A 13,963-nucleotide genomic window follows, 5' to 3' on the forward strand; every position below is an offset into this window, starting at 1 on the left:
GGTCACCTCGGGCCTTCTGTCATTCAGGCATCTCCGTGATGTTCTCCACCCCCGTAGACAACTTCAGGTACACACTGTAAAACTGTTTAAAGAGCTCAAGAGCAGTGAGTGTAGACGTGGGAGGCACCTGCCTTCTACCAGCCTTTGAATGGAAACCAGCGCCCTTCATGAAAATTCACACCAGCTGGCTTTTATGAAAAGGGAGTCCAAGACCGAGTCTGCCTGGCTCCTCAGGACCCTTTGCTAGCCAAATCTTGGGCTCCAGCTGACCTGGTGGTGTCTGGCAGCTCCTACTGGGAAAGTGTGGCTTTTGTGTATCCTGTGGAAGGTAAGCTGGGCGGGACCTGTGAATGACTCTCAGGAACATTTATTTTTGTGCAAACCCAGGCCCCTTAGCAGGTCACCTCAGAGGCCTGGGTGAGGGGCAAATCAGGCTCCAGGTCCCCAAACTTCCAGCCTCCACAGCTCCTGGTCAAGACTTACGGAGTTGGAGATCGGGCATGTTTGCTTTCTCAGGGGACCAAGGAAAGAAGAGGCCAAGCAATGGCCAGACTGAGATTGGATGGGCTCTGCCAGGCATGGTCTACAGCCAGCCAACAACAGACTACAGTTGGTACCCCCAGTGCCAATTCAGTAGTCATAGGGACCCACCCAGGTTGTTGACAGGAGGGGCCTTTGGGGACGTGGTGCCCTCCCTTCCTCGCAGACTCAGCAAGTACAAGGCTTTATTCTCCCTAGTGCTCTGCAATTAGACGCACATGGTGGCAGGGCTGCCAGTGAGCTAGAAGCAGAGGAAAAGAGTGCTGCATGGGGGTGGGGGTGAGCCTCTGGAGTGGGCCAGGTCCTGGAGGAAATGGCTGGGTGCCCGTGGCAGGTCTGCACAGGCTGGGGTATGGAATGAGGCCCACTGGATCTAAGACAACAGGCCGGCCCGTCAGCGAATTTGTCACACCGAACGTCTTTATTAAGTGCCAAGGGTCCAGGCGGTGCGGCCCCGCAGGCTCACTTCACGTGCTCGGCGGCGTGAGAGGAACAGTAATACTTCTTGTGTGCGATGAAGGTGGACAGGCTGCTGAACCTGATGTTGCACAGGCGGCAATAGCGGTGGCCACCACCACCACCTGACGCAGCAGCAGACACGGTCGGGCCCTTGGAGGGTGTCCGCACGCCTTGATCTGTGGGGTCAGAAGGCGTGTTCTCAGGACCTGGGGATGGGGAGCGTGGCGCGCGGCCCTCGGGGCTGTCACGCGGAGCACGTTCAGCGGGCGTGCGGGGCTCTGCGCCCGGGCAGGCCGCGGGCTTGGCTACCTGTAGGCCGTGCGCCAGGCGCAAATGCTCCACCAGGTCGCCGCGCACGCGCCCGTTGGGCGGGCAGTAGGGGCAGAGGGCGGCAGTGCGCAAAGGCGCAGCGGGGCACGAGTATTTCTTGTGAGCCAGGTAAGCTTCGAGGCTGTGGAAGCTTACGCGACACGCGGTACACTCGTGGTAATCGGCCAGGGCGGGCAGAGGGGCAGGAGGATCCGGAGTTTGGCGACGGGGTCGCTTGCTCAGGTCTATGGGGCCGTCGGGTACCGGGCCTGGCGAGGGCGTAGGGGCGGGGCCGGCGCTTGCGCTCGCGGGTCTCGGAGAGGAGGGCAGCTCCGACGTAGGGGCGGGGACAACAGGCACAGGGGCGGGGCCTACTGCGGGAGGCGGAGCACCGGCTCCGGGTAGCTCGTACAGCTTGCGTCGCCGGCGCGTGCGCACAGGCGGAGCTGTCAGCGCCGGTGCCGCGGGTCCCGGGGCCGGTGTGAGTACGGGTGGCCGGCGCGGTGGCGGGTCGTGGCGCGAGGCACAGTAGTAGCGCTTGTGCACAGTGTAGGTCTCGTGGCGGCTGAACCGGATGTTGCAGGCCTCACACAGCGTGCGGCTGGGATCGTCCTCCGCATCGTCCACCGAGCTGCCCGGGCTCTGGCTGCCCTCGCTGCCCCGACCAGCGGCCTCGGCCTCTGGAGTGATCGCGCCACCCGCCTCTTCCTCTCGCGGCCCGGGCCCCGGCGACGAGCGCTGTGGGTCTGCCTCTGCAGCTGCTCCTGGGGTCGCGCGAGCCGGCCCCGGGGCTGCCTTGGGTTTGCGCACAACGGGCATGTCCTCGGGCGCGCGGCGGCCGGAGCAGTAGAGGCGCTTGTGCACATAGAAGTTGTTGATGTTGTTGAAGGTGATGTCGCACTCAAAGCACGTGGCGCCCTTAGTCCCGGGGAAGAGGCCGGTAGGCGTTCCCACTGCCCCGGAGTTTCCTGCGCCCTGCTGCAGCCGGCTGTGCACCAACTCGGACATCTTGGCCAGGATCTCTGAGGCCTGTGGCGTTGCGGAGCCGGTGGTCGAGCCTGCGTCCGGACCGAACACATACTGTGACAGAAAGAGCGTCCCTGCCATTGCTAGCTCTCCAGGCCCCGGACTGGAGCCTGGTGTGGGGCTGGGCAGTTCTGTCTTCACTCTGACTGGAATTGGGCTGTGCGGTGAAGGTGTCCGAGAAGGAGCCTGGGGACCTGGCTCTCCCGGACCTGAGGCATGGGCTGCTTCGGGTTCCTCTGCAGCCTCCACCTTGATGGTTCTGAGGGCTGCGGGGGACTCGCTGCTGCCTCCATTTTGGGGGGGGACTCTGGTCTCTCCGTTGGTGACTTCGGCTAAGGCCTTACTGTCCAGTCCTGGGGATGGGGTGGGTGCCTTATCAGCAGGAGCCAGGGGACCATGCATCAGTGAATGCTGCTGGAAGCCTGTCAGGCCATCTACAAGAACACAGGACTGCATGTCAGGCCTGGGGCAGGCCCAGTGTAGGATGGGGCAGACAGAAGGGATTTAGGACAAAGGTTGACAAAGATGCCACGTGTTGCCTATGACAAGCCCTCTCCATATCCACTTATCACAGGGTCAGTGGGGTCCCAGTATGGCTGCTTACCTGGAGGAAGTTTGGCTGCTGGGTGTCCAGCCCCTGGCGAGTAGATCTCACCCTTGGAGCCTGGCTGGCACACCATGTGGTTTGTCACCAGGTGGCTGTAGAGGATGTCCCTTGTGGTAGATATGAAGCCACAGTTGTGACAGACACCTGCAGGCCATGCTGTTGTGGTCAGGGTCCTGGAGCTGATGTGTGGCCCCAGAGACCCCATCCCGACCCTCTCCAGCCCACCTACCACTAAGCGTGTCCGTGTGCACCTTGAGGTGGCGTTCACAGTTGGCCTTGGTGGTGAAAGCGGACAGGCAGATGAGGCACACGAAGGGACGCTCTCCTAGAACATGGAGATGAGAGGCTGTCTAGGATCCCAGTGACAAGAAAGGGACACTGTGGACCCAGGCCCTTGGCATATACTTAGCCCTGTATTATGTGCCCAGGCTGTGGAGAGGGGCAGGAGAGCTGCACGGGCACAGGGTGGCAGAGTAAGCTGCACCAGGGGCAGGCAGGAGGTACTCACCACTGTGGCTGCGCATGTGGATCTCCAGCGAGCTGGCACTGGGGCAGCTCTTTCGGCACTGCGGGAAGGGGCAGACACGCTCATTGGGGTAGGTCTCCTTGGGCTTCTCCTCAGTCACCAAGGCAGGGGAGCCTGCACGCTGGCGGCTGGCGCAGTAGTAGAGCAGGTGGGCTTGCAGGTTCCGCTCGCTACGGTACCAGATCCCGCAGTCTTTGCAGGGGAAGACATCCTCTGGTGGGGGTGAAGAACAGACCGGCAGTGGGTATCTGATGGTAGGGGCTGGCCTGAGAAGCCTGTTTGTGATGACTCCAACCTGGGGTACCAGCTTTTGATAACCCAGCTCCCCTGTCAACGTATCCCTGATGGCTACGGTCCTGTCAGGAATGGGAGCTCTGAATGATCAGGTCACCCATGCCCCACAACAGTGACCTACTCATGAGTCCTCTTCTCACCCAGGTTCTGGGGATTCTCCTGTCTCTACCGCTGCCTTAGGGCAAACATGCCCCCCTTTTCCACTGCACATTCCTCAAGAGACAGGCACCCAGATCCCCTGGGGGCTGAGCCCTTTCCACCTTAGCAGGCCATGTGCAATCTTCTAGCGCTTAGGTCACTCTGCATTAGCTGGGTACTGTGCTTCGGTTCAGTGTCTTACTGGAGCACAATTCATCCCCCCCCCCCCACTGTGTGTGTGTGTATGTGCGTGTGGGCATGTGTGTGTGAAGAAACTGCACCTCTTGCATGCTGAATACCCGTACTTCTTTTTTTTTTTTTTGGTTTTTCAAGACAAGGTTTCGCTGTGGCTTTGGAGCCTGTCCTGGACTAGCTCTTGTAGACCAGGCTGGTCTCGAACTCACACTCACAGAGATCCACCTGCCTCTGCCTCCCGAGTGCTAGGATTAAAGGCGTGCGCCACCATCGCCCGGCTCCCAGTACTTCTGAGTTGCACCCCAACCCCGATCTTTGACTTGAGTGTCACCCAAAGTCTGACCCATCTGACCCGGGGAGTGGCATACTTACTGTTGATGACCGCGGTAGCGAGAATGGACGCCATGCCAGCCTGCTGGGGCAGCAACTGGATGTCTGTGTGCACTGGAGCTGGGCCTCCAGGTTCTACTGGTTCCTGCACGGGGTGTCTGGGAGTACTGTGGGGCTCGGTCACAAGGAGCACATGTAGCAGTCCACCAGAAGGTATCACCTTGGTGACCCTGCACCAGAGGGCGTCATCTGTAGGGTACAAGCATTTATAGTGCTGGGACCAGAAATCCTGGGCTTACAGTGGGGGTCCTTCCTTTTGTCCCTCACATTGCGAGACAAATGTGTTCAGGTCCACAGTTGTGGCTGACTGGATTTGAGGGGTGCTATCTTGTGTCTGAGTAAGGATTGGGGCTATTACATTTCCAGTAAAAGGTGTGTATGGGAGAGGCAGCAACAACTGAGGGGATCTTGAGTAGCCACTTGGCTGGGGGGGAGGGCCCCCAGAACAGACAATCCCTTCATCCTGTTGGGAATTGGCAAGCTGCTGTTCCCAGAGTGGCCTGTAGAGGGCAGCCTAAACCAACAAAAACCAATGTGCCGGCCAGCAGGTCTACCTTCCGGCCTGGAACTCTGAGGCTGTACTCTCCTGTGAGCTGTGGGCAGGGTCACTGCGGGCCTCAGTTCTAAGTCAGTGGCCAGTCCCAGCAGAAAGTGGAAAAAGAAAGGAGAGTGTGTCTGTCCTAAGGCAGCAGGAGGAGCTGAGCTGCAGTGTAGAGCCTGGGTAAGTCCCATTATGGGGGCAAAAGGTGATAGAGGAAAAAAAAAAATGACTCAAAGACCATAGGATTTCTGGGGTCATTATGAACCTGTCTGCTTGGCTCAAATTTCCCAAAGTGCATGCCCTACCCAGATCATGTGACTTTCATCATCGGCCCTAGAAGGGTCCTTGTCTTTTGTGGACAGCATACTTGGGCAGTACTGCTATCAACACCTATGGGCAGGGCAGACTTAGTGGTCCAAGCACATGGCTTGCAAGTATCGAATCTGGTGCTGGGCATGGTGCTCTCTAGTACAGGCTGTCTGCCTTCTGGCTGCTCTCTCTGGGTCTTTAGACCACCCTTTGGTAAGGTGGGGAGCATGGTCCCCTCAGTCCTGCAGATAGAGAAACTTTTGGATCTCCCACTTTTAGAAGGCTGGAGGGACGGGGGAGGGGGGGCTCAAGAGGACGGGGTATGGGGGCTCAAGAGAACGGGGTATGGGGGCTCAAGAGGACGGGGTATGGGGGCTCAAGAGGACGGGGTATGGGGGCTCAAGAGGATGGGGGAGGGGGGCTCAAGAGGACGGGGGAGGGGGGCTCAAGTAGGAGGAAGTCATTTGGCCACAGCCTGTTCCCATTTTCTAGATGGAGCAACAACCTGGAAGGCCAGAGACTTAACCCCAGGTCCCACAGTGAGTAAGGGGTGGGTCTGGGTCTCAGCACAGTCGGTCTAACAGAATCCAGGCTGGGCCTCAGGTTGCTGCCCTTCAGGCTCTACCTGAGCCTAGGTGGAGAAGCAGCAATCTCAGTGGCCACAGAGGGGCACAGTCCAGGCCATCTAGCTCTGTGTCAGTAGAAAGGATTTGCCTGGGACTGCAGCTCCCAAGATTGTCCCTCATCCTCTCAGATGGGTGCACTCTCAAGCAGTCCGACTGTCACCCTCACCCAGACAGGCTGGTGTCCCTTTAAGAGCTGGGCCAGACAGAGCCAAATGGCCCCACTTTCTGAAAGACCTTAGAGGGGAGTGGAGAGGGAGGCAGGCATGTGAGACACTGACCCTTCCTGTAGATCTCTGAGTTGGCTTCAGCTTCAGTCAGGGCCTGGGGTAGCATCCTTAGCCAGCAGGCCTCATCCACCAGCAGGGTCACAGCCGGGCCCTAGGGAAGAGCAGGGGCAGGGAAGAGTCAGACTAAATAGCAGTGCCTGTTGGGACTTCTCTGTGCAGTGGTGGTCAGTGGCCTGGCAGCTGATATGGCTGGGACATGCGTAGTCCAAACACTGTGATATTTGGAGGCACAGCAGGGAGCTGCTCTTTCCAAGGGTAGGCATTAGTCTCTCTTGGAAACAGGTCCAGAGAGATCAGCTGTGTGCCCAAGGGCACACAGCTAGTCTCGAGTCTGTAGACCTGCTCCCTTGCTGCAGTAGCGGCTGCCTGTGGGGAGCTACAGGATACCAGGGAGGGAGAGGGAGGGAGAGAGACCCTTGTGTGCCCCTGCAGTAGAGCTTTCCTTTCTAGTGCAGGGCAGAACTTTTATCCCCGTCCTTTCATTGGCAGCACTGGCACACCCCTGTGGTGGGGGCCAGCCCAGCCCAAGACCAGCTGCGCTGCTGAGCCGAGTAAAGGGCGGGGGTAGCCGCAGCTCCATGCCCTCCTCACCATCACATAGGCAAGGACACCAAGGCTGCTAAAGGGTGGGGGTGGGGTAGACGGTCTAGCCTGGGTCTATGCTACACACTTCCTCTGCAGCTTGGTCTAGACCTGGAAGGGAAGAGCTTTGGGCTCAGACCCCAGGGCCACCAAAGCTGCTTATTTCCTGCCCCTACACCCTGGCTCTCAGCCCAGCAGCAAAGGAAGTCTACGTGGCTGTGTCTCAGGGCAGCCCAGGCTGGAAGGCTGAGCTGGGATTTAGTCTCATGTGGAAGATGGGACATAGCCAGTGGCAGGCAGGAAAGCAGGGGCAGATGAAGCCCTGTCCTGTTTGTCCTTGGGGTGTGTGTGGCTCCTGCCACCCAGGGCATCTCCCCTCCTGTGGGGCTGAATCTCAGCCCCTGGACCCAGGGACTTAGGCACTATGTGTAAAAGTACAGATCACGCCCGTGTATTATCCTGTCGGTCACTCGCTGTTTTATTCAAATAAATACCTTTTAACCAGAAACCTGTACCTCAAGGACTTTTAACTGGAGGGCCAGAGCTCATTCTGTGGGTCCTAGGGAGCCCTGTGGTGCTCATGGCAATTGGCTCATTGGGTAGGAAAGATAAACAAGTGGCTGGGCTAGGAGGAGAAACAGGCCGCTGATTGTGTGGGGCACCACCCTGCCAGGACCGTGCTTGGCTTTCCCGGGTTTCCTCGTACGTGGTGCCCATATAGACTCCAAGGCCAAACGTTGGGGTCTAATTCAGGCTTGACCTTTCCCCTGCGACCCTGTGGGCCAACTCTTCAGAGACCCCATGCACACGGCATATCCAGAGCCAGCAAGATAAAGTCTACTAGCTGGGAACTCCCAGTGACCATGGAACATGAGGTCAGCACAGCCCAGTCAGGTGGCTTCCACGTCATCTGCTTGCTGCCACGTGGCTTGTCATGGAGCAGAGAGTGGAGATAAGCTGGCTCTGAGGGGGAAGCCTAGAGTCGCGCAGGTGACACCTATTCCTCTGGCCTCAGTTTCCTATATACCAGCAGAATGGAGCCCACTTGACACGGTTGCTATGAAGATAGAGTGAGAGAAGCCTCTACCGGCTGTGGACTCCTCCCTGTCCTGCCATCAGCTCGCAAGGGGTCCCAGGCAGGCTGTGACCCTCTCTATGGCCCTTACCTCCCGGGACACTGATGAGTGTGGGCATGCAGGAAGCAGACACACTGGCCACGACGGCCTGCCTCCTTGCTTGAAGGATGACATGAACAGGATGGTATCTCTGGGCCCAGATGTGAGCCTTAAAGGGTCTTGGACCAGGCTGGCAATTGCCAGATGTCCACGGAGGGAATGCATCTCACCCACCCAAGAGCCTGCTTCAGATCTGTTGGTGTGGGGGCTGGCTCATTTTTAATGGGTACCTTGCTGACCCCCAGGGATGCAGAGGCTAGGTGTGCCTTCAAGGTTACAGTTGGGTAGCCTGGAGCAAACCAGGTGGGGCAATGCACCCACACGGGGGGGCCTGTGATTCCCACAGCCTAGCTGTTCCAGGCCAGAGCAGGTGGCTGTCAGTGAGGTGGCTGGGTCTGGCCCTCCCTGCCTCAGCCTTCCACGTCTCTAATGAATATTAATGAGCGGAGGAGGGTGAGAAAATTAATCTGCCTGATTCTCTGATGGGCGCTGCGGTAACGATATGAAATCTAATTATTCGTCCCAATATTTCTAAACCCTCAAACTGAGACTGACAGCCTCGCGGTCGGTTTAACGCTTATCGCTCTCTGGAGCAGCATGTTCACGGCATGATAAAAACACGCGCGCACCACTTTGCTGACGCTGCACAAGCGGCTCTTTCTGTGGAGGTCCCAGTGTAGGAAGCACCATACCGCATCCCCCGCCCCTCGGCATTGCGGCATGGGCTGCAACTTAGAGGAGCAGAGCGGGGAGGGGCTGCTGCCCATCATCACATCAGCTCCCCAGGGAAACGGGTCATGAGATCCTGACTGCTCCAAAACAGATGTCCTGTGCCTCTATCCGTGGTCCTTCTCCTCTGTTTCTGGGGGGGGCTGCCATCCCACTGTGTCAGGGTAGGTTGGGATCTGGGACAGGGTTACATTCCCTCTTCTTTCTGTCTGGATCTCTCAGGCCCTGGAGATTGGAGCACAGCTCAATCCCACCTGACATCCCTGGTCAGTTCCTGGTTTGGCCCAGAACCTCCATGGCAGCTGGGGCTACTCTTTGACCCCCTCCGGCAGAGGCTTGGGTGGCAGGACAGGTTGAGGTCCTTTAGTCTCTTTCTTGTTTCTGAGTAGTGCTGGAGTAGAAGCTCCTCTCTGGTGTTGAAGGCACCAGCCAAAGCCCCACAGGGTCTTCCAGCCCCACCCATGGGGAGCAAAGAACAGGACTGCATGGGGTCCTTTTTATTTTCCAGAGGGGAGAGCTATGAGACAGGTTCTCCTGTCTCCCCTAATCCAGGCTGGCCTTGAACTTGCTACATAGTCAAAGATGACTGAGCTATCAGCCTCCTGCTTCTGCCTCCCGACTCCTGGGATGACAGGTGTGTACCCCATGCCTCGTTTATGTAACACTGTGGATTGAACCCAGGGTTTTCTGCATGTTAGACAAATATTGTACCAGTCAAGCTCTATCTTCCGTATGGGGCTTGTGTTTAATTCTCACAGCCTGGCCCTTTTGCTAAGACCATCAGAGGCACGGTGCAGCCGTCTCTCTCCCCGGTCTCAGTGCCTCACCCAGGTTCCACTCGGTCTCTACAGGTGTGTCCAGGTTAGGGAAGGGCCCTGGCTTTCATCCCACTTGCTGCCCCTAAAGCCACCATTTGTCTCTTCTTCCTGGCTCTAACTCACCCCCAGCCCCCAAACTAAGATAACGTCAGCCACTTTAAGTTCTCTTGTGGATCTGAGCCTGTTCTTGTTCCCCCAACAACAGAGAGGGCAGTGACTCAACTCTGTGGGCGGATAACCATCAGAAACCATATCTGTGCACCATCCACTATGACAGCCTTATCTGAGGCTGTTCTCAAACCTTGCTGTCCAACTATAAAGCCATGTATAGGGAAAGCAGGCCTTCTCAGGTGGGCAGCTTGGCCCAGAAGTGGCATCCCACACTGCTGCCTGGACTCCAGGTCTCCATGGGCTGGAGAACCAGAGCTGAGGCCTGTGGTCATAGGGTGGCTCCAGTTACAGCCCCTCTCCTGATCCCCCAACTGTGCGAATACTGATCCCCTCATCTTCCTCAGTGAGGGCAGCTCAGGGCCGAGGCTCACCAAGATGGCCATGCACAGGGGATCAGAACCAAGGTCTGAGAAGTTCCGCCCCATCCCAGTCGCCTTTCGGTCACAGAGTCACTCATTCGGTCATTCACGCCTCAGTCCCTGAAGGCCAGCTGTGTGCCAGGTTCTAGGGACAAAGGAAATAGGAAAAAGGAAGGACCAGGGCCTGCTAAGGGCCAAGGACAATAGGAGACAAGGGACCAGCAAGTATCAGGCCTGGGCTTTGTGTTAGACTAGCCGGGAGAGTGCTGGCCACCACAGGCAGCAACTCTGACTCAGGAGAGCAGCGATCACCTTGGGGAGGGTCACAGGTGTATGACTCCTGCCATCCTTGCCAGTCATCCCTCTGTGTGGAAGAGCCTGCTGCTCACCTCTAGGCCCCAGCCTTTTATCTCAGGGGTGGGGGTGGGGGTGGGCTTCAGGGCCTATGGACAAGCTAGCTGCAGGTGGGCCCAAGGCTATGGCTGCCTGGGCTCAGGAGCAGGTGGGCAAGCCTGGCGATTGGGTATTTCCCAAGCTCCTACCACAGCATCAGGGAAACTGAAGCCTGGAGAAGAAGGGTGCCCAGGCCCGCACAAGGCCAGGCGCAAGTCTAGACTAGAAGTAGTCCACTTCTGCTTCTGACTGGCGACCCAGCCGGATGACACTCCAGACTATCCCAGTCTCTGTGAAGTCACCAGAATTGTGAATGATCTCACTTAGAGAAAGGGTCTTTGCAAATCTGTTCAGAATCTCAAAATGAAGATATGAAAGTGCCTGGAGCAGGGCAGTCCTAGGCCCAATAACAAGTGACCTAACAGGAGAAGAGACTCTTAGAGCCCATTCCCGATGGGGGGGGATACCTTGCTCAGCCTAGACACAGGGAAGGACCTTGGTCCTGCCTCAAGTGATGAGACAGACTTTGTTGACTCTCCATAGGAAGCCTCACCCTCTCTGAGGAGTGGATGGGGGTGGGGTGGGAAGAAGTTAGAGGGAGCAGGAGAGGAGAGGGAGAGGGAACTAGGGTTGGTATGTAAAATAAGATTAAAAAAAAAAAAACAGGAGAAGGGGCAAGGGAAGAGGAGACCCACATGAAGTCTGTAGCAAACAAAGTGAGGGCCAAGGGTCCTGGGGCTCCCAGAGGCCTCAGGCAGAGTCTGCCTCAGAGACCCACAGGATCGGCTCCGCCCACTAGGGTCGGCTCCACCCACTAGGGTCGTGGCCTCTGTCTTCAACTATTTCAGAGCGTAACTGAGACACCAGGTTGTAGCACTCAGGGCATCTATGGAGGATCTTCCTGCTATCTGAGTGCGCCAGTCAGCCCTTTCCAGCTGAGGTTCCCGAGGCTGGGCTACTGTCTCTTCTGAGGTGCTAAGACAGGGCTTGGAATGCCTTAGCAGGTCAGCAAGGCAGGACAAACACAGCCTATCCCTGTCTGGGTAGCAGCGGTGGGCACAGCTGGGCTGCATGTCCTGGTTACACAGGGATGTGGTTTGTAAACCAAGCTGCCCCAGCACTCCCTAAAGTCCCTAGCTAGGATGGGGCCTGAGGTGAGTCTGGGCTTTGCCATGCTAGCCTAGGCTCCATAGTTCAATCCTCAGGTGAGAGGGCTCCAGGCCATTAGGGGGTGACCTAAAGGCCATTCCATACTTAAGTCAAGACTTTCCCAAAGCCACGTGGAGGCTGGGTCCAGATGGTCTCGCTTCAGTCTCTCTAGCATCTTTCCCTGCTTAGCTGTCATGGGCCCTCCCCGGCTTCACTGATGTTATGGTGGGCTCCTGGCCAAAGTAAGTAAGTTCAGGGGAACAATGAACAGGCAGAACCAGCAGAGCCAGGCTGGGGTGGATGGCTATGCAGTCACAATCCATCTCGCCATACACTTATATACCCATTTCTGTGTCTGTTTATCCACTCCTCCACCCATCCATCCACCCACCTACCAACCATCTATCCACTTGTCTTTCCACCCATCACCCTCGATCTGCTCATCTGTCCATCCATACATGGACCCGTTTGTGAACACACGTCCACACATCCACCTATCCATTGACCCACCCGCTCATTCACCCGCGCACCTAGAATCCATCTACTCATCTATCCATCTGAGTCACCATGTGTGCATCCATCCATCCATCCATCCATCCACCCATCTACTCCCATTTACCCACCCAGGCACCCGCCACCACTGACCAGTCCACTATCCACTTAGCACCCTCACCCCCTCCTCCCTCATGAACCCATTCTGAACATTTTTGGGGAGGATACATCTTGGATCTGGGACTCCAAGAAGCCTTTCCAACTGTCGCCTTTTACAGGTAATAGAAACCACAGCAAGCCCTAGATTCAAGACCATCACCTCTCCACTCAGGGCTGCGTGACTCAGTTTCTCTCCTGGACACTAACCTTGGATATCTGGTGTGGGTGGGCATGTTGGGGGGGATTTCTCTTTTCAACTCGTCCCCATGGTGAGCATCCCCCAGCTTAAGAGAAACCCAGGAAAGGGGCCTCATATCTGCACGCGCTCCCTCCTCCTTCTCCAAGGGGAGAGGAGGAACTGCCTGGCGGCTGATAGGGCCATGGGGCAGGAGGCGACTTCTTCCTCAGGCTGTGGGGAGAACTGGGACCCATCAGTCGAACTTGATAAGAGCCCGCTGAATGTTAGCAAAAATATTTAGACAATAAACGAAGTATCGCAAAGGCGTCCATATCTTTCAGAAATCAATCATCTGTACCGTGTGTCTGGACGCTTGGCGCCAAGGCAGAGATAGTGCCTTGCTGGGGAGATAAGGGTTAATCAAGGATTTAATTCTGTGAGATAGAGGGGAGGGAGGGAGGTGCTTCCTCCCTCTTCTAGGAGCCTCGGAGGCTTTGTGACTGCACTCATTGGCCAGCATCTCACACCTGGGCGGGAGTCTACCTTCCTGCCACCTTCCCAGGCTGAGCTATGCCAGGAGACAAACTGGAAACAAAGGGTGACAGGGACAGAGGCTCTTGTGAGGAGGGGTGGCTTGAGATGGCAGGGAGAAGAGTTTGGGCTGGGTTCTAGCTTTCCCTCAGCTTTCTGGATCCTGGTGATTTAGGTAAGAGCTTCAGGGCCTTAGCTTTGCCATCTATAAAATGGGGACGTTTGAGGATAAGGAGATGGGTAAGTGGGTGAAGACACTTGCAATATGCATGTCTGCAATATGCAGTCTGGCAATATGAGTTCATTCCCCAAGACCCAAAAGGTGGAAAGCACAAATAACTCCTGTAAACTGTCCTCTGACCTACACACGTATGTGTTGGTACGTGGGTATGGGAACACGGATGGACAGAGAGAAGAAGGGGAGAATGCCATGGAGAATGTGCCTGGGACATTCTTATTTGTCCTAGCTTAGGCTGACCATCCCGAGGAATACAGAGGAGACTAACACAGGGGACACCGGGACCTGGGTGCCAGTTCCTGGCAGACTTTCCTTTGCTCCTATGCTACCTGAGGGTTTTCCTGACTGAACATGGAGACAGGGGCTACCAGGTTCATGCTTGCACACGGACTCCAAGTCACTTGCTGTCTGCTGCGCAATGACATGCTCACCAAGTAGGTCCACAAGAATGCCCTGGCTTCCTTCCTGCAGGACCTTAATCAGCTGTGCTGTGTGTCATGACATCCCTCCCTGGGCCAGTCTCCTTCCCCAGGCTGACCTGGACACGTACAGGGTCAACTACCACTCTAGGCCTGTCTTACTCCATGTGGTCGCCAGCAGGCAAGGGCACCATTTCACAGAGCACAGACTGACCTTATCATCTCTGCAGGCCTAGGCTCAAGGAAGCCTCTTGGTTCCATGTGAACTGCCTTTGGTCCCAAGGACTCTGAGCAGGAAGGGGTCTGCCTGCGACAGCAAACAG

The 13,963-nt window shown here is 56.8% G+C and overlaps 1 protein-coding gene across 2 annotated transcripts in view; it reads right to left on the reverse strand.

Annotated features, from left to right (window-relative positions):
• Window positions 1–825: 825 nt before the first annotated feature.
• Zfpm1 (zinc finger protein, FOG family member 1) overlaps window positions 826–13,963 on the reverse strand; it is a 59,548-nt gene continuing 46,410 nt past the window's right edge. The window contains exons 5-10 of one of the 2 annotated variants that reach the window (XM_041649398.1): window positions 6,239–6,338; window positions 4,467–4,673; window positions 3,450–3,680; window positions 3,171–3,266; window positions 2,939–3,085; window positions 826–2,768 (exon numbers count right to left, since the gene is read on the reverse strand). In XM_041649398.1, the coding sequence (XP_041505332.1) occupies window positions 1,003–2,768; window positions 2,939–3,085; window positions 3,171–3,266; window positions 3,450–3,680; window positions 4,467–4,673; window positions 6,239–6,338 (2,547 nt within the window). In that variant the 3' untranslated portion in view covers window positions 826–1,002. The remainder of the gene's footprint in view (window positions 2,769–2,938; window positions 3,086–3,170; window positions 3,267–3,449; window positions 3,681–4,466; window positions 4,674–6,238; window positions 6,339–13,963) is intronic. The other variant, XM_041649399.1, reaches the window with a different exon arrangement.

Source organism: Microtus oregoni, unplaced genomic scaffold (genome assembly GCF_018167655.1).
Source record: "Microtus oregoni isolate MIOR12 unplaced genomic scaffold, Mior012 000004F_ref0000308, whole genome shotgun sequence".
Lineage (NCBI taxonomy): Eukaryota > Metazoa > Chordata > Mammalia > Rodentia > Cricetidae > Microtus > Microtus oregoni.